This window comes from Pagrus major, chromosome 21, assembly GCF_040436345.1.
Source record: "Pagrus major chromosome 21, Pma_NU_1.0".
Lineage (NCBI taxonomy): Eukaryota > Metazoa > Chordata > Actinopteri > Spariformes > Sparidae > Pagrus > Pagrus major.
This window is the reverse complement of record NC_133235.1, coordinates 27,200,706-27,227,819: the sequence shown is the minus strand read 5'-3', so window position 1 is coordinate 27,227,819 and position 27,114 is coordinate 27,200,706. Positions and strand designations below refer to the sequence as shown.

Genomic DNA, 27,114 nt, shown 5'->3' with positions numbered 1-27,114 from the left:
AGGATTATTTCTCTTTTCTCTCCCAGGCTGTTTTGGTCTGCCTAACGCAGTCTTCCAGGAAGTGAAATCAAATCAGAAATCATCCGGTTGTCCAATAATGTATTTTGCTCTTATCTTATGTCAGAGCAGAGAAAGAACACAAGGAAGGAAAAGACAAAAAGACGGGGAGAGGCAAGAAACCACTCTGCGGGTAGACACAAAATTACTCAGACCTTTTGTTTCCAAAGATGTACCATCCCATTTTATCTTACTTAGAGTATGTTCACACATAGCAAACATATTTTTCTGTGTAATGTAGAATCAGCTCTTTGAACAGCAAAAACAATGTTTCCCCTACCACAAATAAACCCCCCACAAAATGATGATGATGAAAATTAACTACTCCGCCCTTGTATTAACCTTAGCCTATTATAAATCCACCCAGGTGGTGTTCTCCCCAGAATACTGCATCACATTCACTGCCTGCTATTTTTACAAAATGTTATTTCATTATGTCTTTAATGCAAAGTCGTTGATTAAAGCTTGTTACCAAATCGTACAGTCAGCATATCGCAGCATACACAGGGAACCTGGGAATGTGTGATGAGCCTAAGGCCAGTGCAAGAAAACTTTTTATTTTCTATAAACCGACAACACAAGCCCCGGAAAAACCAACAGTACCATCCATCAACGATGATATCTGAGCTGACAAGGGCAACCCCAAACCAGGCGCCAGGCCAATACACCACATCGAGTTCGGCTGGAGGACCATATAGTAGGTCTAGGCGAAATGGCCTTAAAGGTGCACTATGTAGTTTTGGGGAAGAAATTTTAATCAGAGGACACAGGACTGGTAATACTTTATAATAACCATTATTAATAAATGGTAATTTTATAGTTAAGTAAACTTTAGCAAATAGTATTAACTATGAAATACTTTATAAACCATTTATTAAGCAAGTGTTTATTGTAAAGTTGCAGTTGGTGTTTCTAATAATTCTTACTTAAAATACTGCACAGTTCATCTATAAAGATTTGGATGGATGTGAGAATGCTGCAACTGATGTAGACCTTGAAAAAAGCCTATTGGCCGTCTTTTGGTTGAAAAAATCTGAAAGCTTTCCACCTTATTAGTCGGTTTTGGATCAAAAAGGAAAGAAATTACAGCCCCAAAATCACTCTAATGGGAATACTTAACCTTGAAGAATGCCGATCTGTTTGTGTGTTTGAGCTTGTGAGCAACTTTTCATCTGCTTGTTTCTCTGTCCTTTCAACTGTGTGAAAGTCAAACATTGGCTGCCCTTCCCTCTCTCAGAGTTTCTGCTGTCTGTCTTCCCACCACCTGCTGGCCCGCCTGTGTCTCACTCAGTCTGTCAGTCTGTTTCTGTATTATGGTAATTGCTGGCCTGTTTGGTGCATACACGTGTGTGCAGTTTGCACGGGTTATGTGATACGGCACTTGTGTGAGTGTGAAACCTTCAAACTCGTCCAATATCATCACCAAACAGAATCGCTCAGGGGAGGATTTCTGAAAGCTCAATGTCAATTTCCTGTCTTCCTCGGCTGCTACCTGTCGACATTTAGTTTAATACTGCAGGACAGCGCTGAAATCCCACAGGAAGGAAGAACAACAAAGATAAGGTTTGACACACTGTGCTGGAAATTTTTCATTAACACTGGACAACACCAGCATTAAAAGACGTATTAATGTTATTGTTTTCAGTCATTACTTACAAATAATTGATTTTGAGAGACTGTAATGTCTTGAAGATAGACTCTGACTGTGAAAGCTGGCTTTCATTTCAAAGCGTAATCTACCAATCTATGTCGAGGCCATACTCTCTGTTGTCTATCACATTTCTAAAGCAGCGTGTTAACTGATGCTTCATATTACTCTAGTGATTAACTAATTTGAATTGCTATTGATTATTTAAAATAAATAATATCACCTCAAAGGGCCATTGAACCATCAGTCATTAAAGCTTGAAAACTGAAAGAAAAGTCACATTAATAAAGAGTTGTACCGCTCAGTACTTATCTACAAATGGCCTTGCAGGAGTGAATGAGAGTTTGAAAGAGACAGGTGAGAATAAGGGGAAGAATAAGGACAGAATTCAAGTACAGGACACTTCCAGACTCAAAATATACTTTTTCCTCTCTTTCTTTCTTCTTTTTTTATCTTTATGAATCTTTTATTATCATTATCTTCATGTACCATGCACCGACATTTCCTTGCTCATTAACACTTTTTGTTTGTTGGCTTCGATTCATTTATTTATTTTCATATATATTAAGCTACCTTTTATTATATATGATTCATCTCTTCAACCCTTTCATAACTCACAATTACTTTCAAGTAGAAAGCTGCTTTCAGACCCACATGATCAGGCTGCCTCCTCTATGAGTGGTGGCATGTTGTGGAGGGGGATAAAAGAAAAACAAACAAAACTAAATATAACCAAAACAGATAAATAGATGGATACATTTTAAATAAATAAATAAACAAACAAATAAAAACAAAATCTGGCCTGACCCAGCTGTCAAGACCTGTTCCGCCCCAACGCCCATTTGTCCCTGGGGCCAGACCGCAGATGCTCCCTTGGAGCCTTTTTGTTTGTATTTGTCACACACACACATACAGTACACATACTTGTGTGCGTGTGACAAAATGGAAATCTAAATGTTTCCATTCAATTTTTATTCAGGCTCCTCCTATTAATTTGTAAAGCCGCTCTTTTTTTTCATTTTGTCTTTTAATATTTCTTTTGTCTGGTCTCGTCATGTCTAATTATTCACTTGCCTCGCACTAATAAAAAGCCAAAAAAGAAAACTCTTCTCCAAATTGTAGCAAATATCCATATTTACTTTATGAGGTCTGTTCTTTCTTGCATTTTCGAATAATTTAATACTGTGAAAGAAGAGCAGCACAGTCTGTACTGACCAGTGGTCGATGGTGGAGGACAAACTGAATCAGCTTTGAGTCTATTTATTTTTGTTTGTGGGCATTTAAGGCTGCCCACAGTGTCTCTTGTTGACCAGATACTCTTAGGGAAAACAGACTGATATTCAATGAAATAACTGTGATCAAGGTAATCGCAGTGGCTTTCTTTTAATGCCCTACAAAAACTCGCATGTCCAAATAGTCCATTAACTGTCTGAAATGAAGTCAGTGAAAGAAAGCCCTCTGCAGGTTTTTTCCCAACTGTTTATGGAAATAATAGCACAGCTGTGAGACTGTTTTTGATTCAGCATCTGCTAAAATTAAGACTTGAAAGATGTTTCAGTTTGTGCCACAGCTGCACTTGCTTTCTATCACACTGTTTTGCATCAGGGAAATGCAACTTGGCGTTTGAAGCCTAAACAGGGGTGAAGCACGATGAATAGCTAATCAGTTTTTAGACACTTAAGGCAAATGTGCTTCATCTATTAAAAACCCTGATAAGCTCAGACCTTTTCATGGTGTGAGCTCAAAGAGGAGGCTATGGCTGACTTCCAAATACGCTAGTGTGGTGAACTCGAAGTGTGTGTGTGTGGGGGGGGGGTCCAAGTGGGCATAATTTAGTCATGTATTCAAACTCTATCCATCAGCCACGGTCTTATTGCAGGGTGCATAACATCAAGTCTGGATTACTACAGGATTGTTTACATTAGATTCTGACAAAGAAAATCAATATTGAAAAGCTGATAATATCTTGGACCATATTTATGCCGAATTCTGCCAAAACAGTTCCCGTCCATTAAAGTGCGACCGATATATGGATATGTTCAATATATCTGGTTTCATCTTAACACAGATGTCTCAGTTCTGTCCAAAAGTGGAATTTGGAATCACCAATTGATTGAAGTTGACATTGATGTTTTACCAAAGATAAAAACAGTCACTCACCAAATGTATTATTAATATTTGAAATAATTTTACAGGAGGACAGGATACAGGAATTTCTGCCTTCAACAAAATACCTTGAAAAATATCTAAACTTAATATCATGTTCAATACCACAGGGACAAATTAACATAACATTTTAGATGTGTATTAAAAGATACATATAATGAGGCCAATGTACTGTTTGTAGCACAATAACATCTGAGTTAATTTAACACTGAATGGGGGCTGTAGGAGAGAAGAGAGAGAAAGCGTAGCTGGTACAGGTGTATCAATACTTAGGAAAGTGAGTATTGTAACCGTTTAAAATATTTATAATCAATCCGTATCAATATTTCTATCCTTTGACAACACAGCAGAGGAGTGTCATCAAAATAAAAATTCCAGGGTTGAAATGTGTCTGAAATATCTGGGTTGAAAATATGGGGTAACCATGTTTAGCCCCAAATACCCTTTGAGTTTAAATAGAAAAGCATAAGTGACCAAAGATCATTATTGAACTACAACTTTTGATGCTAAGCTTCTGATTTATTTTACCAATGACTGGTGATTTCTTATAATCTCATTTAACTGTTGTCCAGAGCTTTCCTTTTTCTTTCTGTCCCTTCAATTATTAAACTAGTCGAACAACATTTTTTATTTTCCATGTACAAACGTTGCTCAGGGATTTTTTTTCATTTATACTTGACCTTTATTTCAATAGAAAGTCAAATTGAGATTAAAATCTCTTGTACAAGTGAGACCTAGCCATGACGGGGTCAAAATAGCAACATGAAGGACATGACAAGATAACAACATCATCTAATCAAATCACAATAGCAGCATAGCAATACAGTGCATAGACAAAGCAACAACATTCAGACATGTGTGAGACAACTGCAGCTGGCAGTGACCATTTTGTATTATCCTGTATTTAAAAGGTGCTATTTGTAAGAAAAGCTGATTTTTGAGTCTCATTCCCAACTCGTAAAATAATGATGCTTTGGGATTGTAGGACAGATCGGCCACCATCTCAAACCGCCATTATTTAACATTATTTGAAAATCAACTTTTCTTACAAATACCTTTAAATTAAACTCTCAACTGTCAATAACTCTCATCCTCATTAATCCAATACTGGTCTGGCTTTACCCTCCAACATAACCATAAAAACCACTGCGAGACACTGCCCAAACACTGGGAGAAGTCCTATTTACCAGAACTGGGAGACACTAGAAACACTGTAGGAAACTCTCTCTGTGGAAATATAGATTCTATAAATAACTTCAATGACAACCTAGTTACAGAAATGAATACAAGTTTTCAGAAGTTACATAGGCTATAACTAGGCCACTTAATTACTTTAAAATGGATATTTGAGGGGAAAAACCCAAACCCCAACAGCGGCATTAGTGTTCATGAGAACAGTTCACAATACATCACTCTCACCCTGAGTTCAGTTGTTTAATGTATGTTAAGGACTGATGTTATTCAGAGTTATTCATTATCCCAAGTGTTATCCAGAGATGCAAGTGAGCTCACTGTGGCTGTAAATGACAGTGTGCGGCTGGGTGAGAAGGTGTTGATTGCGGTTGTTTTGCATATCAGTGATGTAATTAAGAACAAAATCAAAATAACATCAACAACATTACTGTGAAAGAGAAGGAAAATAAAGAAACATTTGTAAAACATAAGCACACATAACACGGACCATACTTACCCATCAGTACTTCTGCATAATATCATGGAGAGAAGCACAGAGTATCCAGACTCTGCTAAACAGCTGTCCAAGCACACTATGTCAGGATAAAAAAATCTAAATGACGTTCTGCTCCGTTTGCCTCCGAGACTGTGCTGACAGTGCAACACTGCAGACGGGTAATCATATTCAAGAGCACCTTAGGGCACATAGCAGCATGCTAACACGCTAATACTTTTCAGGAATATAGACTGTCAACTAAGTGATTATAGCTAATGATGACTTTGACAGTACCTCCCAAGTTTTTAGGCACACAGCTAAATAGATATAGTCAACATGAAGTAGCAATTTGCAACTCTTTTTTATCTTTGCCATCTTTGCTGCCAAATGCTCATTGCCAATAAGTTTGTGCACTTATTTATGAGTCAAAAATGTGTCCAGTACTGTGAAATCTTTTCATGAAACTTCATCTTAAAGGGGCATTTTACACATGAAGCTCTGTTTCAAGAAGCTTTCCGATGTTTAAAGAACATCCCTGAAGATGTTATCATTGTCTCAGTTTAGGTTTGGAGGTGTGTTGCTTGAAAGAAGTGGGAATTTAGGAGGTGGAGAGAGTCTAATGAAAGCTGCACTCGAATTACATTGTGGGAAGTGTAGAATCCAGGGTTTTTAAGAGCTTGACGCATACTAGAGACTAAAAGTCAGGATATATCAGCCTTTGATGGTTCGATTTAAACCACACTTTTCTTAAAATCTGTCTCTGTAAAGCCCCAAACTTTATGGAAGTGTGCTCCTAAATCGTTGGGAGTATCCTTTAAAGCCCCAAGGTGAGGTCCTTCTGTTTTTTCATTGTCAACCAATTCCATACATACATCGAAACCAACAGTCTCATAATGCCATCCTACTTCCCTCTCCTGTCTGGGGCAATCAACCCCAAGCACATTTGTTCATACTGAAGACATTAAAAAAACGGCTCAGAGATATATATTTCCATGATTTGAAAAGGCTAAATAATTTCCGAAACAAAACTTGACAATGCAGTTTTGTAGCAAATGTTATCTAAATTCAAAGTAAAGTGCATCTGTTTGCAAGTATTTTCAGCCATGAATGAATACACATATGGTGAGGCAGTGAATATTTACGACAGTGTATGTAGGACTGACACAAAATAAACTACAGTGTGGGTATTCATGAACCATGTGCCACAGTTAGGGATGTGCATGACTAGTCGACTAGTCATTTAAACATTGCTATCCTTCGCTGGTTGGCACCAGAAATTATTCATTTAAACAATTATTACTAATCAAATGTTGCCTCAGAAAAAAAAAGTAAGCAACCACTAGAAATGTTAAGAAAGCTGGTTATCTGTCGCTTCAAAGATGTGATGCAGCCACCCAGTAGTGTAATATGCGCAATAAAATATGAAGTACTTTTATTACGATCATATTACAATATTTTTACAGACAAAGTTAAACCTTATAGACTAAATTTAGATTTAGATTTTATCGGCATGAGGTTGGGCAGGTGAGACAGGGGGCAAGTGTCAAAAAGAGAGGAAGGTCACACACCAAGTGGAGCAGTCCTGAGCACAGGAGCAGTCCCACAAGAAACTGGCACTCCCTTTGATTTGTATCACTATGAAATTGGGAAACTAACGGGAGAAATTGCCAGTCAGAAGCACAGCATGACAAAGGGTTAAACAGGGAGACGAACATCAGGAGTATGGGCATGAATTTGTTATCCTGTTGGCTGTTGTGGTTAATACTGCTTGTGCTAACTCTTCACTTCCCATTTTCCAAACAGCTACTGTTGTAACAGCTGCTGTAAATGTAAAATGAAATATGTCCTGTTTTCCCAGGAAAGATCTTAAAGATCAACTGGGTATAGTTTGAACTAATGTTGCAGAGCATTAACTGGCAGTAGGGAGGGCAAAGGGGAGCATTACTTTGAAAGAAATGCTCTAGATCCTTATTTTTATAACGAACACATCAGATAAGTAAATGATTGGCTGGACACTGAAATGGATTAAAACATGAGTGGTGGCAGATGTACAGAGCTGGACTTATTTTGAGGCAAGCAAGTCCATAACCTATACAATATTCATGGAGTGACAGCAGTAACAGAGAATGACACTGGTTTTAGCTGCAGCCTTGGCAGACACACCAAGGAGGCGATCATTAATCATTTAGACTTCCCTACCACCATACTGTGCATTAGAGACTTAGTGTACAGGAAGTGCAGATGACACTACCCTGTGTATGTATATGTGTGTGTGTGTGTGTGTGTGTGTGTGTGTGAGTGAGTTTGTGTTTGACTGCTCCAAAAACACCCACCTACAGCTATGCGATGAACACGGAAAAGCTGCGAGCATGCACACAAAAAGTTACAAGCACCAGAGATTTCTTGTTCAAGAGATTTCTTCTTCAAGTTCACACACACACACACACACACACACACACACACACACACACACACACACACACACACGACAACATCTGGTTTATGTACGAAACTGCTGACATTTGGACAAACAAGCACTAGGGTTCATCACTGCACTGTGAGCTGTTTTTGGAAGAAGCGAAAGGTGTCTGACTGGGATCGGTAAAGAGAGGAACATAAAAGAGATGTAAATGATCAAGGTAAGAAATGACAGCAAATGCCACAGAAGAAGTCAGAGACACGAGAAGGGTAAAGATAGAGAATCACAGAAAAAGGGAGAGCAGGAGGGGAGAGGGAGGTGAGAGCCGAACAGACGGAGACAGAATTTGACATTTGACATTTAAAAACATCTTTAATGAGTCGCTAAAGCTGTGTGTGAGACGACAGATAGGAGTGGGGAGTAAAAATAACCAAAAACAACGACGCAGAAAGCTAAAACATGGCATCGATTTGTAACTGTAAAAGCAACACATCGTGTGGACCTGCAGAACAAATACCAGCATAACAGACATTTTCAAGAGCCAAACTGAAAAAAAGGAAAACAGAGAGATATCCAGAGGGCACAGCTGAGACACAACGCAGCCTGATGTGACCAACTAGATCCTGGCTGGCAAAAACAGATGCCCAGAAATAGCAGCAGCCTCCGCCTCGAGTGTGCCCAGCCCTGCTTGCCGTGACATTACCTGCCTACCACCACATAATCATGATGAATCGCTCTGGGGCTTCCCGCCGACCGCTCACACCGCCAAACAATGAGTGGCAATGGCAAACATCACCACACCGGCTTGGCCTCTCTCCCTTTATCTTCCCTCTTCCCGTCATTTTTTAAAATTCTTTTCCTTATCTCTGCCGCCTCTCTCTTTCTCTCTAACATCTCGCTTCTCTTCTGTCCTTGGCTTTTGCACCCACTTCACATTGTCTCCCATGCAGCCCTCCTGTTCTCGCCTGGTTTGATTATTTGTTCTCTCTCGTTTTGATGCATCTCTGTCCTCCATCACTTTCTTTAACAAGAAAGCTGCACATAGAAGGACACTGGAGGTGACTAAGTCGGGCCTGCGTACGATAGACTGTATAATAACAGTTAACCTGAGGATAGTGTATGTGGACTGTTGGTGAGCTCTCAAACAACTCGATGGCAAATTATGTCAGTCTGCTGCAATGTGAAAGCCATGACAACAAGTGTAAAACCATATTCATTCTGCTCTGTACATCTGATAATGAGATACAGCTCAACACTTCAGACTTGCCAGATGAATTGGAAATTCTGAGGTACGATAGACATTTATGTGAAATTTCACAGTGTTGCAAACATTGTCTTCATGGCATTTGTTTTTTACGTCATCTCTCAGCATAAGAAATATTGTGGGTGAGGTCGCTACAGGAGGGACTGTGATATATTTGGAGTATTATATTCCCATAGTGCCACAAGAAGACTGTGGAGGGCATTTTCTGAATTTAATAATAAGCCAAGCCACATTACTCTCCGCAGTTTGTTTTAATCTACCACAGGGATCAGGTTGGGAGAGAAAACATTGTTTATCATCACTTTTCTCCTAAAATCAATATCTTGACAACAGGGATGAATTACATATTCTGCAGAAACAAAGAGGGCAGCATCACCGCCTCGTATTTTTTCCAAATCGCACCATGGCCACAAAATCGTCCTCGTTTCTCAAAGGCAGTCGGAATAACGAAGAAGTAAAAGAAGAGAGTCTTCTGGATATAATGATACTAGAATGCCTGTAAGAGCCGGTAAAATCCACGATGGTTGAATTTCTGTCATGACTCCCAAAGCAATTACCAGTGTTTTCCCTTCACTTTGCTTCTCCAGGCTACTGTCTAAATAAAGAAACGATGCTTGAGAGAGGCAAACAGCACCTTGAGAGGTAAACAGTGTAGCTCTTAAATATTGTATGACATCTCGGCCTCGTTGCTACTGGTGTGAGCAAGCCAAGAGTATCAGTCATACAAGTGGGCAGAAAGAAGGAAGAGAGACAAAGGTCGGGGGGGTTAACAGGGGGAGTAAGCTTGCCATCTTCTCCCTGATTTGTCTCATCCACAAGCATCTGTCTGATGCTTTGTGGAGCTGCCATCTTGGACTGCTCCTCTCACAGCTGATCCCTATTACTGGGGAGGACAGCAGCCTTATTACAGAGGCTGAGGAGCTGCTAAGTGAATGTGCGTGTGTGTGTGTGTGTGTGTGTGTGTGTGTGTGTGTGTGTGTGTGTGTGTGTGTGTGTGTGTGTGTGTGTGTGTGTGTGTATGTGTGTATGTGTGTTTAATTGTGCATGAGTGAAGGAGGAAGGATGTCAGTGCAAGGGCCATGGGGAAAAGGGCAGCTGTGGGAGAGAAGGTATGAAGGAGGGAGGCAGAGAGACAAACACACTCATGTCCAATAAAGGCAAACAGCCGTTACATCCCTAAGTAGCATGCTTGGAGCTACCATAGCTGCTAAGAGGGGTACTTTCTGACAACTCTGAACCATTTTCTGGCCAATTACTTTAAATAAAGTGCAACGGGTGAGCGGTCACAAGGGGAGAGAGGAGAGGACGGGAGGAGAGAGGATTGATGATGTGTTTTAATGCTAATACATCCCAAACCGATACATCAGCAGTGTGATCAGTGCTCTTTTATTCACTTCCATGCACTTTCATTCTGGTTATTTCATCTGTGACCCTCTACTCCTCCTCCTCTCTCCTCACAGAAATGCCTCTGGGGCACCGGATTCCCTTTAAAAAAAACTCTCTCAATAAATATCCTATCTCCTTTGACATGTAATAAAGTGTTATCACAGGTTAAGAACAAAGCCAATCCAAGCTTTAAAGGTGAATAATAACTGATATTCAACACAATGTAACAGGCTTATGAAGGATACATTTATCATTGCAAGGTGCTCCACTTCGATTGCTTTATAAATGTCCAACATATTTCAGCAACAGAGTCAATGTTGCCACTGGATGGCACAAATGCTGAAATGAAAGCTGTAAAGTTTTTATCGTCTGTAGAGTTGAATTTACTCATCCAATAATGTGGAAGAGAAAAGCACAATTCTGACAATTGCGTTCTGGTGAAAAGTAAAATATTTGGTCTCTGGGGGATGATATTAAGTGTATGTTGCCATAGCGAGGAGGCTGACTGTTTCAAGTCTTCCCTTGTTTTCAACGATCAGAAGTAATTCTTGCACTCCATTCTGACGTGCCAGTATGGTGGCGCTGTCTTTTCAACTCGATAACAATAACGTCATTGTCTGCTTGTGAAGAAAATTGACTATAATTACAGAGGACAAGTGCCACAGAGATATGGGGGTGAGCAATCCACACACAAAGCCCTGGCATTTTAATAGATATTTAGCAGTTCAGTCGTGGGTTAATTGTGACAGGTAGACTGAGGAGGACGTTCTTACTTCTTCATGCTAGGCTTTTTGTTTGGGAGACCATCAGTTCTTTGATCTGTCAGTCTTTGTCTCTCAAAAACTATGCATAAAAGTTTATTTAAAAACAGGACTCGTTTCACTGTCTCGCAAAAACATAATACAAATGTTTTCTTCTGCTGCATCTGCCTAATCAGACAGAACAGGGAGAGGGACAGACAGAGATAGAAAATGGAGAATTTATACTTGTTTATTTTCCTTTTCTTTATACTGAAAAGCTGAAACATTAGTCAACTAATTGATTAGTCAATCAGCAAAAACATGCCATTTCAGCCTCTAAAATATGGAGATTTCTTGCTTTTTTTCTCTGTTTTATATCATAATAAACTTAATATCTTTGGGGTTTGGACTGTCAAAACAGGGCAATCCAGTATAAAGATTTGCTACTTTTCTTTGTTATTAATGGTTTTAAATGTAGAGTCTTCAGGATTTGGATTGTCGGTTGAACCAAGAATAATCTGAAGACTTTACTTTTCGCTTCGGGACATTGTGATGAGCCTTTTTCACAATTTCTTGACAATTTATAGACGAAGCGATTACTGGATTAATCGTGAAAAAAATCAGTCAATTCATCAACAATGAAAATAATCTTTAGTTGCAGCACTAATGCAGTGAATCATGGTGGTCATCTCACTTAACTACATCCGCCCTCTAACAGAAACCAATAGCCAAAAAACAAAGTAGACATATCCAAACAAATATTCAGCATATACTCAATATGTCATTCAACACGCAACCACTTCATATAGACACTAACAAGTACTCCGACAGAGAGAAAGATCCACATGTCAGATGTCAGCCATGTGGAGCAACATCGCAAGACATGACTGTCAGTATAGACAAATCCAGTTACATTGGTAAAATTATGAAATGGGGGGGGGGGGGGTTTACAGGTATGCAAGACAATGTTATTAATCAAAAATGCCAACTAGGCAGACAGGTCAGTATCAGCAAAGGTATAAATAAAAAAAAATCGTTCACATTGTATGACAGCTTGCATTAAAATGCACAGATATTGTAGGGAGACTGCGATTACACCACAGTAATGGCATCCTGACTCACCAGATGCGTGTATAAGGATTCAATTATCTTTTCATGAACAAACCAATTACGTAAACACATAATCATACTACATAACCTTACAATACAAAGCACTATTAACACTTTGTCCTATCACCTGCAGCCCCCTCTCAGTTGTTCCTCATCCCTTCGAAGGTGGAATTACCACCTCAGACAAAGACGTGTTGTATATGAGGGTAAGCAGTGGTGTGATTTTGTACATTATAATGCCCAAAGGCCCAGCCAAGCTCTTTCTGATAAAAGGGATGTTTCATTTTGCATGTGCGATTCCGAATGTCAATTGATTAACAATAATGAGCTGTAAAAACCTGGGTAAGCACCATTATCAGACTGTGCAAAAACAATGCTGAAATTGCAGAAAGATTAATAGGATTTTTTGCTGACAGGGAACAGAGTTGTAATAGCAAAAGCTGTGGACCGTGAATAAAATAAACGGAAAATGTCATTACACCAGAGTAAGTAAAAATTAAAAGTCATCTGTTGTGACAAGGGAAATGTTGATTTGCTGACACAAGAGTGCTGGGTGGTAAAATAGGGCTCATTCCTTCGGGACAAACAGAGAAAGAGAGGTAGAGAGAAAGAGAGTATGCAAGTTAAACGGCTTGGTGGAGAACCCACAACAGGACGGAGTCAGCAGGCAGGTTTTGGTTGAAAGGTCAGATGAGCACATAGTAAGTGTGGAGGAGGAGGAGGAGGAGGAGGACCAAATGACTCAGAGGGCAACGCCAGACTATACATCAAAAACACTGCAAATGGAAAAACAAAGCCAAACATGGGGAGTAAATTACAAATCGGAAATAGAGGCTCTGTTCTGACACATCGAAATTTATGGATCAGGGAAACATGAAGTAGGTGACTCACAATCGCACTACTTATTTCATGGGAATACAGTGTAAATGGCCTCATAAGCCCTTCGCACACAGTTCATATTTCATGTGGACGGACACACACACACACACACACCCACACATATACACAACAAATTATACTTTGAAATATACTTTGAGGATAACACAAATGAGGTCATTAACTCTCTGGAGAACACTTCCTGTTACAGAAACCAGTGACTCGGAAAAGTCAATATTTGAGCAGGTGCTAAACCATGGCAGGTTTTGATGTGCATAGTAATAAGTAGATAAATAAGCATGTGGTTACAATATGAGGCAGCCTTTTTTAAGGATATGACAATTACTGTGTTCAGACTATGTAAATTTAGACCTCTGCAACAGCAAAAAAGAAATGAAGTATACTGTATGTTTTACTAAACTAGAAATCATCTTGTCCTTTTAATATATTTATTTCCTGCCAAAAACATGTCATAACTCTCCCACCTGTGCTGGCCACAATGAAAGCTGAAGAGCATGTGCGAGGTAAGCCGAAAAAAGAGATAACACACCACAACAAAAAAGAAGAAAGAGGAAGAAGAAAGTGTGCTGTGTCCCAAAATACACCTTTTTTTGGAAGGACCAGAGAGAACAGAAAATAAACCAGCTTCTCTTATTCCCACTGGTCTCTGAGCATCATTTTTAATTAAATAACAAACAACTAAACACAAGAATACAATTCAAAATACTACCCATTTCTAAATACGGTAAATGATTATTTATTTTATAACTTTTCCCTCTTCAGTGTAAATTAATTAAGGAAAGTAAGATTTGAATCAATGAAAATGTATTTCTTTTACTCTAACATCAAAGAGATCATTTAATTAGGAAATTAGGAAAACTAAGCTAAAACAGTTTCTAGGTTATATGACAAGAAGATATATAGAAGCATATGTTCCGCTCTCAGTCAACTGAATTAATCTACTTTTAATTAGTTTGTAATACAAAGTTTCATTTCTTTTCATGCCACATAGCAACAGATTATAAACTTAGCCAGGGAGGCATGACGCACCTAATTAGTAGGTGTCTCAAGTGGACATACTGGTACATGATAAGTTGTTATGATGGATTGATGCAAACACAGATTTGGAGGCAGCGATGTCACCTCAACACATAGTTACACTTGCATCTTCTAAAAGATTTATAAATGCAACACTAGAAGAGACTAGGTGAGGAAGGAGAGGGGACAGGGAGCAGACGAGGCAGAGTACAAAAGAGGAGACATGAAGGGCGATAGCAGAGGTGAGGACATGCTCTCTGTAGTGAGGTGAGGCTCAAGACTGGCAGCCTTACAAAGGAAGAAGAAGATGAAAATACGAAAGTGATCCGAGAGGAGAAACGGGGATATTTGCTCCGACATACACACAAACCCAAAAACTCATATCTAATGTGCTGCTGCAAGGAGGGGAGAAGCAAAGAGAGGCAAAGTCAATGGCACAGACAGAGACAGGTGGGGTGGTAGGGGGAGAAAGTCCTCGAGGTAGGAACAGGAAGATAGACGGAGAGAAACAGATAATTCATCTGACTGATGACTCATGAAAATTAAAAACCTTTCTTCTTGAGGACATGCTTTCATTTTCCCTCCCTGCTGTGATTCCTTTCTTCCTCAGCAGTGATTGTAGCTTCAGGTACACCAGGTGTATGAGTGTGTGCATGCATCCGAACGTGACTGAAGGTGTGAGCAAAGCCACACAAACTCATCTTTCTTGTCTGTTTTTCATACACACACACAGATACACACGGTGATGTTCTGTCTCCTCTCAAAATATTCCTTTGTTGTCTTAAAAATGATTTGTTTTTCAGTCACACACTGCGTCGCCTTGTAGGCAAAGTATTAGAAAACTGAAAAGAAATCCCTTTGGCATGACTTGCAGTTGCACCTGTGATGTTACACTATGTAGTTTCACTTTGTAGCCTACCTCTCCAACACTCACACAAACCTGTGGTTGTAAAACATCTCCAGAATCATATCTCATGGTGGAAAATACATGGCTCTTTCATGGTCGCTACTGGAGGGAATCAAAAGCAATAGAAAAATCAAATATAAAGCCATTTCAAAGCGTACAGCAAGGCCCACACAGGACAACTTGAAAGGGAGATGAAGGAGATGACTCAATCAATGTGTGAGTGGGTGCGCTTGCGTGTGTGCATGTGTATCTGTGCGTGTTTCTTATTTGGTTGAACATGAGCACACACTGCAATGCTAACACATTTTATTAGGTGTACAAATACACAGCAGGCTAATAAGTTTGTATTGGAATTATAATTAAAACAGTGCGCAGTGGTGCATGTCTTCATAACTTCAGGCTTTATCATGAGTCACAACAGACCGCCGTCTATTGTTTATTAAAGGATTGTTGAGCCTGTGTACATAAAGACAATAGAAAACATTTCAATGACACCAGCTCATGGGACACAGTAGAAGCACTGTGCCTCAGTTCAGTCTGTAATCACACTGCTTTATTCAGCCAAACTCTGATGGAGGACCAGCTATTTTCCAAATCGGTAATTTTGCATGCTTAGACTTATCGAGACTAAAAGCACTAAAAAATATCTCACCTGAAGACAAGATTTTCCACTCTATAATAGTCCAGAGGCACTCATCCTCCTTCTTATTTGCCCTGAAATGTGCTCTTGCTGCCAACACAAGGCTATTTTTTAGCATTTTGGTTGTTATGTCAGTGAGAGCAAACTCAAATTAAAAACAGAATCAATGGGCCTCGTTGGGAAAATGTTATTAGATTTCACTTTACATAACGAGATATTTTTTGAGATATGATAGTGAAATTAATGAAATTATACCGATTCAGAAAAACGGAGTTAATTTTACAGTCTCATTCTCAGGTCATCAAATGCTGACGCTCCTACATGGCCATTTCTGTGGAAGAGTTGGTCCACGGGCGGCGTACGGTGGCTATCCACTGCTCCTCAGGGGTGGGTTTAATGTAGAGAATGAAGTTTCACTACATTCACTACAAGTATGGTTGTATGTGACCAACAAAGCTTCTTCTTATTCTTCTATTCACGCCTAGAGAATTCTGGTCCTCTGCACCAATGTCCACCAGATGTATGAGCGTCTCACTCGTGGCTTACATACAGTATGGCTCTAAATGCCACTATTTATTGTCATGAAATTAAAATAATTAAAGATACAGTTAATTCATTATTGGCTTTATCTTTTAGTACACAAAACTTTGCAAAAATAAAGGGCAAAGTAAAAAGGAAAGTAAGAAATGTGGCATGCATTCCTTGATTATGTGGAGATCTAGGATATCCAATATATTTTGGAAGGCATTTCCGAGACAAAGAAAACGTGGTTGAATGCTCAAGGGAGATTCTGTTGTCTGGTTTTTATTTTTCTCTGTTTTTTGGGGGGGTTTTTTTGTTATAAAAGATGTTTTTATTTATTTTTATCCATTTGTACTACCAGATTTGTGACCCGGGACAATGCTGTGCTATGTGTACAATTTTGGAGGGACTGTGCTAGGGAAAAGTAGTTGCCAGAGGGATTTGTATGGACGGGGGGTTTAAAAATGAAATGTCTGTGCATACTGTGTATGATGTAATTACTGTTTGATTAACAATAAAAACATGTTCAAAGAAAAAAAATGTGTCATGTATAACCAAAAAGGATCTGTTACCACATTGATTACAAATGAACTTCGATTGTGTGCAGGGCAAGCAGTTTTAAACACTATTAGAAAAGTGGCTGCTTGAAGACGCTCGACTTAGTTTGAGACCTTAGTTTAAATGCAACAGAGACCCGTTGGAGCTGCGGAGCAAACTGATTGTGACTCAGCTGCACCCAGTTGATATGAGGGCTTCTCTCCTGAGCCTTAACATTACACTGAGTTAATTCACACTTCCCATTAATGACATGACATGTCCTTAAGTGGGACTGACTAAAGCTTGAGACAGACCTGAAGCTGAACTGAAGTACATACAGTAGGCAACACACCGGTCAGTAACAACTAAAGTTCTGGTAGTAAAGACCCCACAAATCCTGCAAGAATGTCATGTTTAACCAAATATTTCTAGATTGATGACTGCAATTTGAAGACTCCTTAAATATCATACAATATATTATTGAATCTCTGCTTTTCTGGCTATTCTGACCCACAATCCTCTGTGCAACGGAAGATACGTCACAGTGTGTTTCACGAGTATAAACAAAGACGAGAGAGCACAAACATTTGACAGCTCACCGTCAAATAACAGCTCATTTGTCAGAATGACAGACACCGCCAATGACAGATGAAAGCGTATTCAACCGTAAGTGCCTTTTCTTTGTACTATATAGGAGCAAAAGGGTCAAAGTTCAAGGCGCACTGTCATGACCAATTTCCCAATTATATGCATACTGCAGGCAACAGTATGTACTTTGCAAGGAAACCTGCATTGTGTATGCAATTTAGAACGCAACCATAGACTGAACTTGCGCTGGCCGACCGAGGTATTTTAACGGTCACCAAGGCCTATTTCAGCACGTTCTCTTTCATTTTTTTAGCAGTCTGAGAGAACGACTTCAACCATGATCAGTTAACTATTGGACAACCTGCCCTCGCTCTACCCCTCTCATCTACAGACACTCTCACACACTCTGCAGGGAAGCACACCGCAACAAAGGGAGAGTGATGTTCTCTAATAACACATCCCTCCTATAAATGCAATGATTGTGATGCAACCTCTCCCATTTAATGTTGGCCTTGTACGCCGTTGTTTCGTAAAAGCTTGTAAGTGCACCTGTTTGTTGCAAAGTCATTCAGTACCCCACTGGTTTTCATAGTTTCCAAAAGGCTGCATAATTAATGACAAGCTTCCTGTTATGAAAAGGGAATCAGGGCTGAAAAAATCCCGAACATGAGGTGAGTTTTTTGAAGCAACTTATAAAACAAACTGCTGACGAGAGAGAGCGAAACAGAAAGGCAAGGCAAGCAAGCGTGTGTGCATTAAAGTACAATTAAAGCAACACTATGTAGGCAAACTTTTAAAGTGATTCAGAAAAAGAAGAGTTAATTTTTGAGTCTCATTGTCATGTTGTCAAATACCACCCCTCCCTCCTACAAGTACATGGCCATTTTGCAGGAGACAATGCAAAGTGTGTTTCTTAATCTCTTGCTGTCTAATACATTTGTGTCCCTAAAGCATACAGAGGAAAATTATGAAATAAAAATGTAAAAGGGTTGTGATGAAATAATTATAGAGAATCATCAGGCACGTTACATAAGGTTGAAAAAAGAAATCATGTTCCTTTTTTTTCCTCTTTTTGCTCGTTCCTTTCCCATTACTTTCTCTGTCTCCTCTACAGCACCACAGCAGCCACATTCACTGACAATCAGCCACCTGGTGAAGCTTGAAGGGGAAAATATGTGTGTGTCTTTATTAAGAGATAAAAAGTGTTTACTCAGATAGTTTCAAGGAGTGACCGGGTGTGCAAGTGTGTGTGTCGCGTCATTAGTGACAGAACGGGGAAGAGAATGCAGAGGGTGTCTCTCAGAAGTCAGGACTGCATGCAATGTTTATCCACCACATATTGAGCAGCACTAACCAGAAAGCCCCACCGGGGCCATTGGACCAGCTGGTGTAATACTGGCATATACACACAGCCCTAAACACAAACACCTCTCTCTGTGTCTGTCACATACACACACATACAACAAACACACTCATTCTCTGATCACCACACATACATCATCCTATGGCAGCCCTTCCATTCTCACTCCTCTCCTCCACCTTACGCCTCATCAGACATATTATAATTAGCCGTGCTGAGTAATTAACATCCAAATTAGGACATTAATTTACATATCTGCCCTAATTTGCATATACTTCCAGCAGCACACAGACCTGACGATCCTCTGCACACTTATAAATGCCAGCGCAAAGCACAAGGGTACTCTGTCTTCTTCAACACAACTGCCTGCCATCGCAACTCATGCGCACGTCTTTCAACACAAAGCAAACGTGTCTTTTTTTCTACTTTGTGAGGCATTTAAAAAACAAAACTGCAGATAGCAAATAAGAGAGAAGTCGGAGGGAGGCTGAGAAAAGGTACAACAGGAGTAAAAGACAGGAAAAAATCTGGACAGGCTAGGAAAGGGAGAGAATATAGATGGGACAGAGGAGGGGGTCGGTAATAGAGGTACCCGGGATAGAGTGAGAATGTGACACTCTCCAGATGAGAAAAGGCAAAGTAAGACAGAAAGAAGACTGCCTCACCATTTATACATCTCACTTAAGCCCATAAAACTTTGAAATTGAATCCATGGCTGTGGAGAAAGAGAAAGAGAGAGAGAGAGACAGAGAGAGAGAGAGAGAGAGAGGTAGAATCGGCTTTGGAAATCAGGACTAAGACTGCTCGAGCTTGGAAAGAGAAGTGAGGAGGAGAATGACGAAACACTTCTCTCTCTCTGTGACATTTGCCCTCTGAATGGCATCAGCTCAACGGAGCGAAGCAACCAAACAGTGATGTGGAGTCAAAGGGGGGAGGAGAGAGAGAGAGAGAGAGACAGGAGGAAAAGCACGAGTGAGACAGCGGAGGAAAGACAGAGAAATAGAAAGGAAATGAATGACAGTAAAGAGGAAAAGAGCGACAGGACGGGCCGGAGAGTTCCCGTCAGACATTGTTTCACCAGTCATTGCACAGAAGAGGAAAACCTGAGTTATGCTTCTGTGTTCCACATCGCTTTCACGATTTATGTTCCGGCGAGGATAATGCAGCTAGACGGCTCTGTTGAAAAGACACCCATAAATCTGATCTTGTTTTCGATTTTTTTTTTTTTTTTTTCCTCCATTTCTTTCTCTTTCAGCGCCCCTCTAATCCTCTCAGTCTGTGTTCTCTGGCATTCATCTGCTCTGGTCTATTTCCTGACTTCTTATGTAAAGGTATTCAGCAGCAGGCCTTTGTCTCATGTTTACTGTATTCTGCTGAGCTTGTAAATACCAAATCTACACTCACACACACAAAAAACTCACTCTCGGTGTCCCTCTCATACCCCAAGCAGACATCCAGGCGGGCGGGCGGCACACAGAGGCCGTGATCCGTTCCTTTTAAAATGGAAATGGCTGTACTTCAATGCCAAGTAGTATCGGATTCTTAGAGATTACCTTGCTTTTATTACTGAGTCAATGCAAATTCAGCCATTTCATAAAACGTGTGCATTCCATAGAGAATGATAACCGTGGATATTTGCAGTACGTGAAGCATATAGTAATCAAGGTGTTTACACATCACATTCACCTTTCACTGAGTCAATTAAGTGAGTCATTACGGTCTCTAAAGAAAACCGGCTCCTCTGTGAAGATAGTCTGAACCTAGTTAGCCTCCCCTATGGCTCACGGCCATATGGAGGTCTTTTATAAACAGGGAAAAAAAACTGATAATGTTTGGTTGAGCGCAGACAGCCAGTCAGCCCTGCGCTCTCACTCCAGAGACCCAATTAATACCACTGTAAACCGCCGCTGCCCTTCATAGGCAACACCAGCCGACGCTATGTGTGTGTGTGAGAGAGAGAGAGGGGCAGAGTGAGTGGCAGAGAGAGAGAGAGAGTATCACAGGGTGAGGGTGTGATTGAATACAACGCCCTGACCATGGCTGCCCTCCTCGAGCACAAAACGATTATCATAGACAGAAATCATCCTCAGTTCACTGGCCAACCACTCAATGATGACCGGCAACACGACCGCTGATATCCTCGGTAAATATTATGTTCATGGTGTTAATCATTTCAAAAGCAACTGAGGCATGTGAGGTTGCCTCCAAGACATAATAATAGTCTGTGGGGAAGATCTGTAAGGGTGACATAAATACTTATATATATAAATACCTATAGTGAGTTAGGGAGACGGTGGTGAGTTGTGCCTCATCATTAGAGCTGAAACGATCGGTCAGTTAGTGTCAACTGATTAGTCAATTGACAACATGTCTCATATTTAATTAATTAATTGATTGTTTAAGTCATTTTTTCAAGCTTAAAATACCAACCACTTTCATAGTTTAAGTCTCTGCTTGTGATGATATATATATATATATATATATATATATATATATATATATATATATATATATATATATATATATATATATAATATTATTATATAAATGTAATACATAGCCTAAATCACATTTTTGTTAGGGGTTTCTAAATGTCACTTAGCCGAAGAGACAAAATATCTGATAAAACATTAGTTGTTTGAGCACCAACCATTTTCTAGTTTAACTTTCTTGTTTTCGAGGATCAGCCTTTAAATTCAATATTTTGGGGGGTTTCTAAATGTTAGTTAGCCTAATAGACAAAATATCTGATAACCAATTTATGGCTTGAGTCATCTATCAATCTTAAAATACCAACCACACTCTAGTTCAAGTTTCTTGTTTGTGAGAATCTTATACTTTTCATTTTATGTAATAAAGAGATTCAATGTAATAGCTTATATTAAGGTTTCTAAATGTTAGCCTACATTTTCATGGGTGTTTTTCCATTATTATCTGTCATTTTGTGGCTCAAAGCAAACAATTACTCAGCAGTGGCCCTAATTTCTATAATGGCACCAAACTGAACACCTGTCTTGCTCACTGCTCTCCTCTCTGCCAAAACGTAACTTTGACTGACAAGTGAGTCATATTTCCCCCCCAAAAAAGAAAAAAACAGGGAAACATGTAGCACAACTTCCCTTGAGACATCCAAAAAAAACTCAACAACCAAAAAAAAAACCCAGCAAAAACACTGAAGCCAAGTTGATTTCTCTTGAACAAATTTTCTTTTTCGGTGTTCCTACCTTTGCCGCCGTGAGCGCAGGAGTGGGCCCAGACGAGCCAGAACAGCAGAACCGGGAGCCCGAGCGTCTGCATGGTGGTGGAGCCGTGGAGGTGAAGTCCGCCCGTCCGCTCCTCGTCTCAAATCCTGGAGCAGCTCCCGGGCGCGAGGATGTTTTCAACTGGCCCGGGCGCGCGAGGGCTGGTCGGCGGGTCGAGAGACACTCACTGAGTGCTGCAAGAAAGGAGAGAGAGAGAGAGAGAGTGACGTTTAACAGCGTCAATGAAACAACGTTTCCTGTTGAGATTTTTCAAAATAAAACATAACCGACCCTTCATGTTGAGTTATATCAAAAAAAAGGGGGCTTAAACGAGACCAAAATTATACAGAGTGGATAAAAACATATTCTTAAAAGCGCCATTTCACGCACGATTAATCGCAGGCGCTCTGAAATGTGTTTCCTTCAAGTATGACAAATTGCAGACTTTTATGTTGAAGAGTAAAACCGTCCTTTTCGGGCTAAACCTAGCTAACTTGACACAACTATTAATAAGGGAGAATGAGGGGAAGAGGTGTGCAGAAAAGGATGTGCTTGAGTGAGATGAGTGTGAATGTGCTGCTAGTTTGGTGCTGAGAGGGGGAAAATGATTGATATTGACACCCCCGGAGAAAGGCCTGCCAGTTAGCTGCCAGTGATTGCAGGAATACAGCTGCAGTTGTTTAATCAATTCAATAAACCCCAAGCTATGGCAAGGCAAGGCATCACGCACACATTCTCCAAAATAAACCACACAGAGAACTTTAATTATCCTGTTACTCGGGTGTTTTAACGCATGAAACTTCTCCAAGCTTTCCGGCTTGTGACCTGATAAAACAAAGCAATTTCCTGCCCAAATGTCTATTAATTGGAACCTGTTGGACCAAAAACTTTTTTTTTTTCTCCTGCTTTGCATGAATCATTTAAGAGGCCCGAAGAGGGAGAATTATCCAGTATTCACTACAAGACAAGCAAGGATAAGCGAGAAATCTATATAACTAACATTTGCATCATAATACATACAGAGACTAGATCAGATTTGATATTAGATCAGGGGCTACACGTTTTGATATTCAGATTAGTCAGCAGCCACGGTGCATCCTTGAGTCAGTTTATTAGCTGTCATCCTGCATTAATTGCCTGTGTAAGTTGGGAAATGTAGAAAGATATCACTTTAATTGAGGAGTAACATCGACTGCAGTTTTTTTTGTTTTTTTTCATTTTCTTACAGTATCACTCCTTCCATAATCGAATGAAGCAGCTGCTGCATGATGTTTTTCCAGCTGTATCCTCCTAACAAGTGCCCGAACAGCGCAGCTATACTCCCCCTCACAGATTTGAGTCTTTCAGTTTTCACCCTGTGGCAGAATCGCTGGCTCTCTCTAACGGCCGTATGTTCCTCAATTATTCCCCCATGTTTCGTCTTCTGTTGGGTGTGGGAGTGCGTTCTGGGGATTAGAGAGAGAGAGAGAGGGCAGACCTCAAGTGAGTTAAGAGGATAACAAAGATAGAACAGACACACACACACACACACACAGGCATGCAGGACCACATTTACATGCACACATAGTCACTTACACACACACATTCCCAATTGGCTGTTTCCATGGGTAGTGGCAGCTAAGTTACAGCAGAGCAGTGATGCGGGAAAGATGGTGCAATGAGCTGATTGTCCTTCTAATTGTGGTCAAAACCATGAGCTCAGGAATCATTCAGGACAGGAGACAGAGGGGGTAAATCACACGGGCATCCCTGAAGTTATGGCATTGGCAAATGCACATTTTACTCTCAACACTCACAAGCTGATTATCTTTTTGACTTTCTACTTTTTACAGGTTCTCCCACAAGCACAAACAGTTTATGACTCATTCATTATTTAACAGTTTATGACTGCTAAATTATTCATTTATTAGCAAATAGATTCACAGATTATGGTACTGAAACCTCACTGCCATAGGACCCTGAATCTAACTTTAAAAACAAAAAAACACACACAATTGTTAACCCTAAGATCTTGATTAGTCTGATCAGTATACAAACAGACCACTGAACCAGCGATGCTGTCAGGGCACACTAGGCCTGCGTGGTTGTCACCAGATCATCAATCTGACACGTTAACCTCATGTCACAAGTATTACCCTCAAAACAAGTCAAATCAGAAAATGTTCCTCCAATCACAGTAAATGAATCTGTGCGCTCCCTTTCTGTCTATCTGCACTAATTGTGGTGTGGCATCACAGATGTTTGGCTCAGACAAACTTCTCTCTGGTATGAAGGCAGTTGAGGATTTAATGGATACAGTCCAAGCTATCTAATGAAAAGCACCTTTTAGCCCAGAAAGGTTGCACCAATGAACCTAGACTTGAAACACAAAAGGCCTCTGTATCCCACAGATCATGAAATTAGCCACTTGTTCATCCATGCACATTCAGTATGCATGCATTTGTTATTTTTGTACCCTTAACTGTCCTCACTGGGCACTGAGCAGGGTTACTCAGATTTCCAGTGGTCTGTGAAATGCCACGGCGCTTACTGAACCTTCATATTATTTCAAAGTTATTCTTGTCCCTCTGCGACAAAGTGGAGTTATCGGAAAAACCATTTGCTGTACAGCCATTTTGTAATCAGTGGCAGCTTGCACTACAGACAGTCAATTAGTGTTCGACAAAGCTTCTCCTTTTCATCTGACAAGCAGCTAACAACAAAGGAAGGAAAGGTTACCAGGAACACGTAGGTGTTTGATGCCGCACCACTGTAAAGGTCAGCTGAAGAATGTAGTAGGTTCGGGGCGCCCTAGTAGCTCAGTCGGCAGAGCACATGTCCCATGTACAGAGGCTTTGTCCTCGCAGCAGAGGCCCAGGGTTCGAGCCCGACCTGTGGCCCCTTGCTGTGTGTCATACCCCCTCTCTCTCATCCTATTTCCTGTCATCTCCAAAGCTGTCCTATGAACAAAGCCACAAGGGCCAAAAAATACTTGGGGGGAAAAAAAAGAAGATTTCAGTAGGTTTCTTCTGGGAAGATGTCCTCAACCATAGAGACTGCAGGAGAGGAAGTCTCTTCTGCAGGAGAGGAAGTCCCTTCTGCAGTCTAAAGTCACAAACCATTAGGCCTGGATATTATAATAAGGTTGGCCATCTTCCCAAAAACTAAAACAACTGCTCGTGCAGTGTGTTTCAGCACCACGGAGAGCTCCGTCACTATGCTCACCATCCTCCACCAGGGGTCGTAGTTGAGTCAGCTCTTCTCTGCGGAACCACGGAGCAGTAGCTCCTCACAACGGGGGAGTGGAAAGAGTGTGACACACAGTTACCAAACAGCAACAATGTGAGAAGAAGGTAACGCAAATCTTTGTCATTGCTGCTCTTTAAATGTGTGTTTCGCTGTACGAGCGTTTGAATGTGCTAATGTTTATTTTCCATTCATACTTCCGCTCTGACGTGTGTTTGTCGCTGTGTGTAGCTGGTTTGGTCCTTTAGGCTAATTAATGTTAGCTGCTTGTTCAATGTCAAGACCGACTGAGCGTCGTTTTAATTTGTTTGTTTCGACTTAAATCACAACATAACAACTATATACATAAAAAAATGAACTCGTAACATTAGCTGTAATGTGAAAGGCGACAGTCTGTGATGTATTGACAATAGCCTGCACCTGTCAGCAGTGAACTACACACAGCATCCAGTTTCCTGCACAGGAAGTTACTCATGATTTAAAGTCAGTGACTGGGAGCATCTTACAGCTTGTTCACTGTATGCTCTGTTTTAGAAGAGCAATGACCCTCATGCAAAAATACATTAGAAATACAAGACATAATAGTCCTTTAATAAAGATAAAAACCTCCTTTGGATAGTGTTTTTAATGCAAGGAGCACTAATTTAAACCAAACTGCAACAAAAACTTGAATATGACACAATGACACAGACAGGAAATTAAAAGCGGTTGTGGAGGGATCTGTAAAATCAAAGGTAAAAGGCTAAACAGTCCATGAACAAATACATGATCGAATATATTGAAATGAAACATACACTCTTGTGGTAACATGACTGCGCTTTATTATGTGAACGCTGTATTTAGTGATGTTCAGACAGGAAGCTGACACTATAGTTAACAGTCTTAGAGGCATGATATACATTAGACAGCATATTATCTGTTATTTAGGGCTGCATGATGTGGTCGAAACGTGATATTGCGATTATTATTATAATTATCCAATTATTATTGGAAGTCAAGCCAAACTAGGAGAAGTTAAAACGAGAAGGTGAATAAAAGAAAGCACAAATACATAGATACTTATATACATATACATACACACATAGGCATATTCATAAATATATACATATACGTCAATCAATTAACCATGTAACTGAAGTGAAATAAGTTACTTAGATGATGGCTGGATACCTTCCAGATGGTGGTGGTGGAAATAAACCATCTTTCCAAATATGTTGAGTAATGCTGCTGTTAACTTAACTTTAGGCTCTCTACACAAACATGTACGCATTAAGACAAAACGCCACTGCATTCGTTCCCCTCCTCCAGTGTCTGACTCCGGCAGAATGCCACCACATATATTTTTACCGGTGCTCCTAACTGCGTTGTGTGTCCCAATGAGGAATGGGCAGAGGATGGCTCTGCTATGGGTTTCCTCTCAGTGGGGTCACCTGTGCGAACGCCGTAGTCATACATTGTCAGGCTGTTTGATATTACAAATTCCCAACAAATGACAAATTGGTTGTTAAGGGTAAATGCAACTGAGGGGAACCTCTGCAAAATGGTACAACACAGCTCTATAAAATATTCATCTTTCTGCACTGTAGCCTGTATAATGTGCGAGAAGAGGACTCCCTGTACTTGCTTGCTTCCTTCAGTCTTCTCTCATTTGCATCCCCATTCTCACAATGTTAATAAGTCCCTCTTCTGATTTCCTTCAGGCTTCTTTGAAAGTGGTGTA

The 27,114-nt window shown here is 40.2% G+C and overlaps 1 protein-coding gene across 1 annotated transcript in view; it reads right to left on the bottom strand.

Annotated features, from left to right (window-relative positions):
• The window catches only part of clstn2a (calsyntenin 2a), a 149,728-nt gene extending 127,504 nt beyond the window's left edge, over positions 1–22,224 (bottom strand). The window contains exon 1 of the mRNA XM_073491698.1: positions 22,152–22,224. Coding sequence (XP_073347799.1) covers positions 22,152–22,224 — 73 coding nt within the window. The remainder of the gene's footprint in view (positions 1–22,151) is intronic.
• Positions 22,225–27,114: the final 4,890 nt, after the last annotated feature.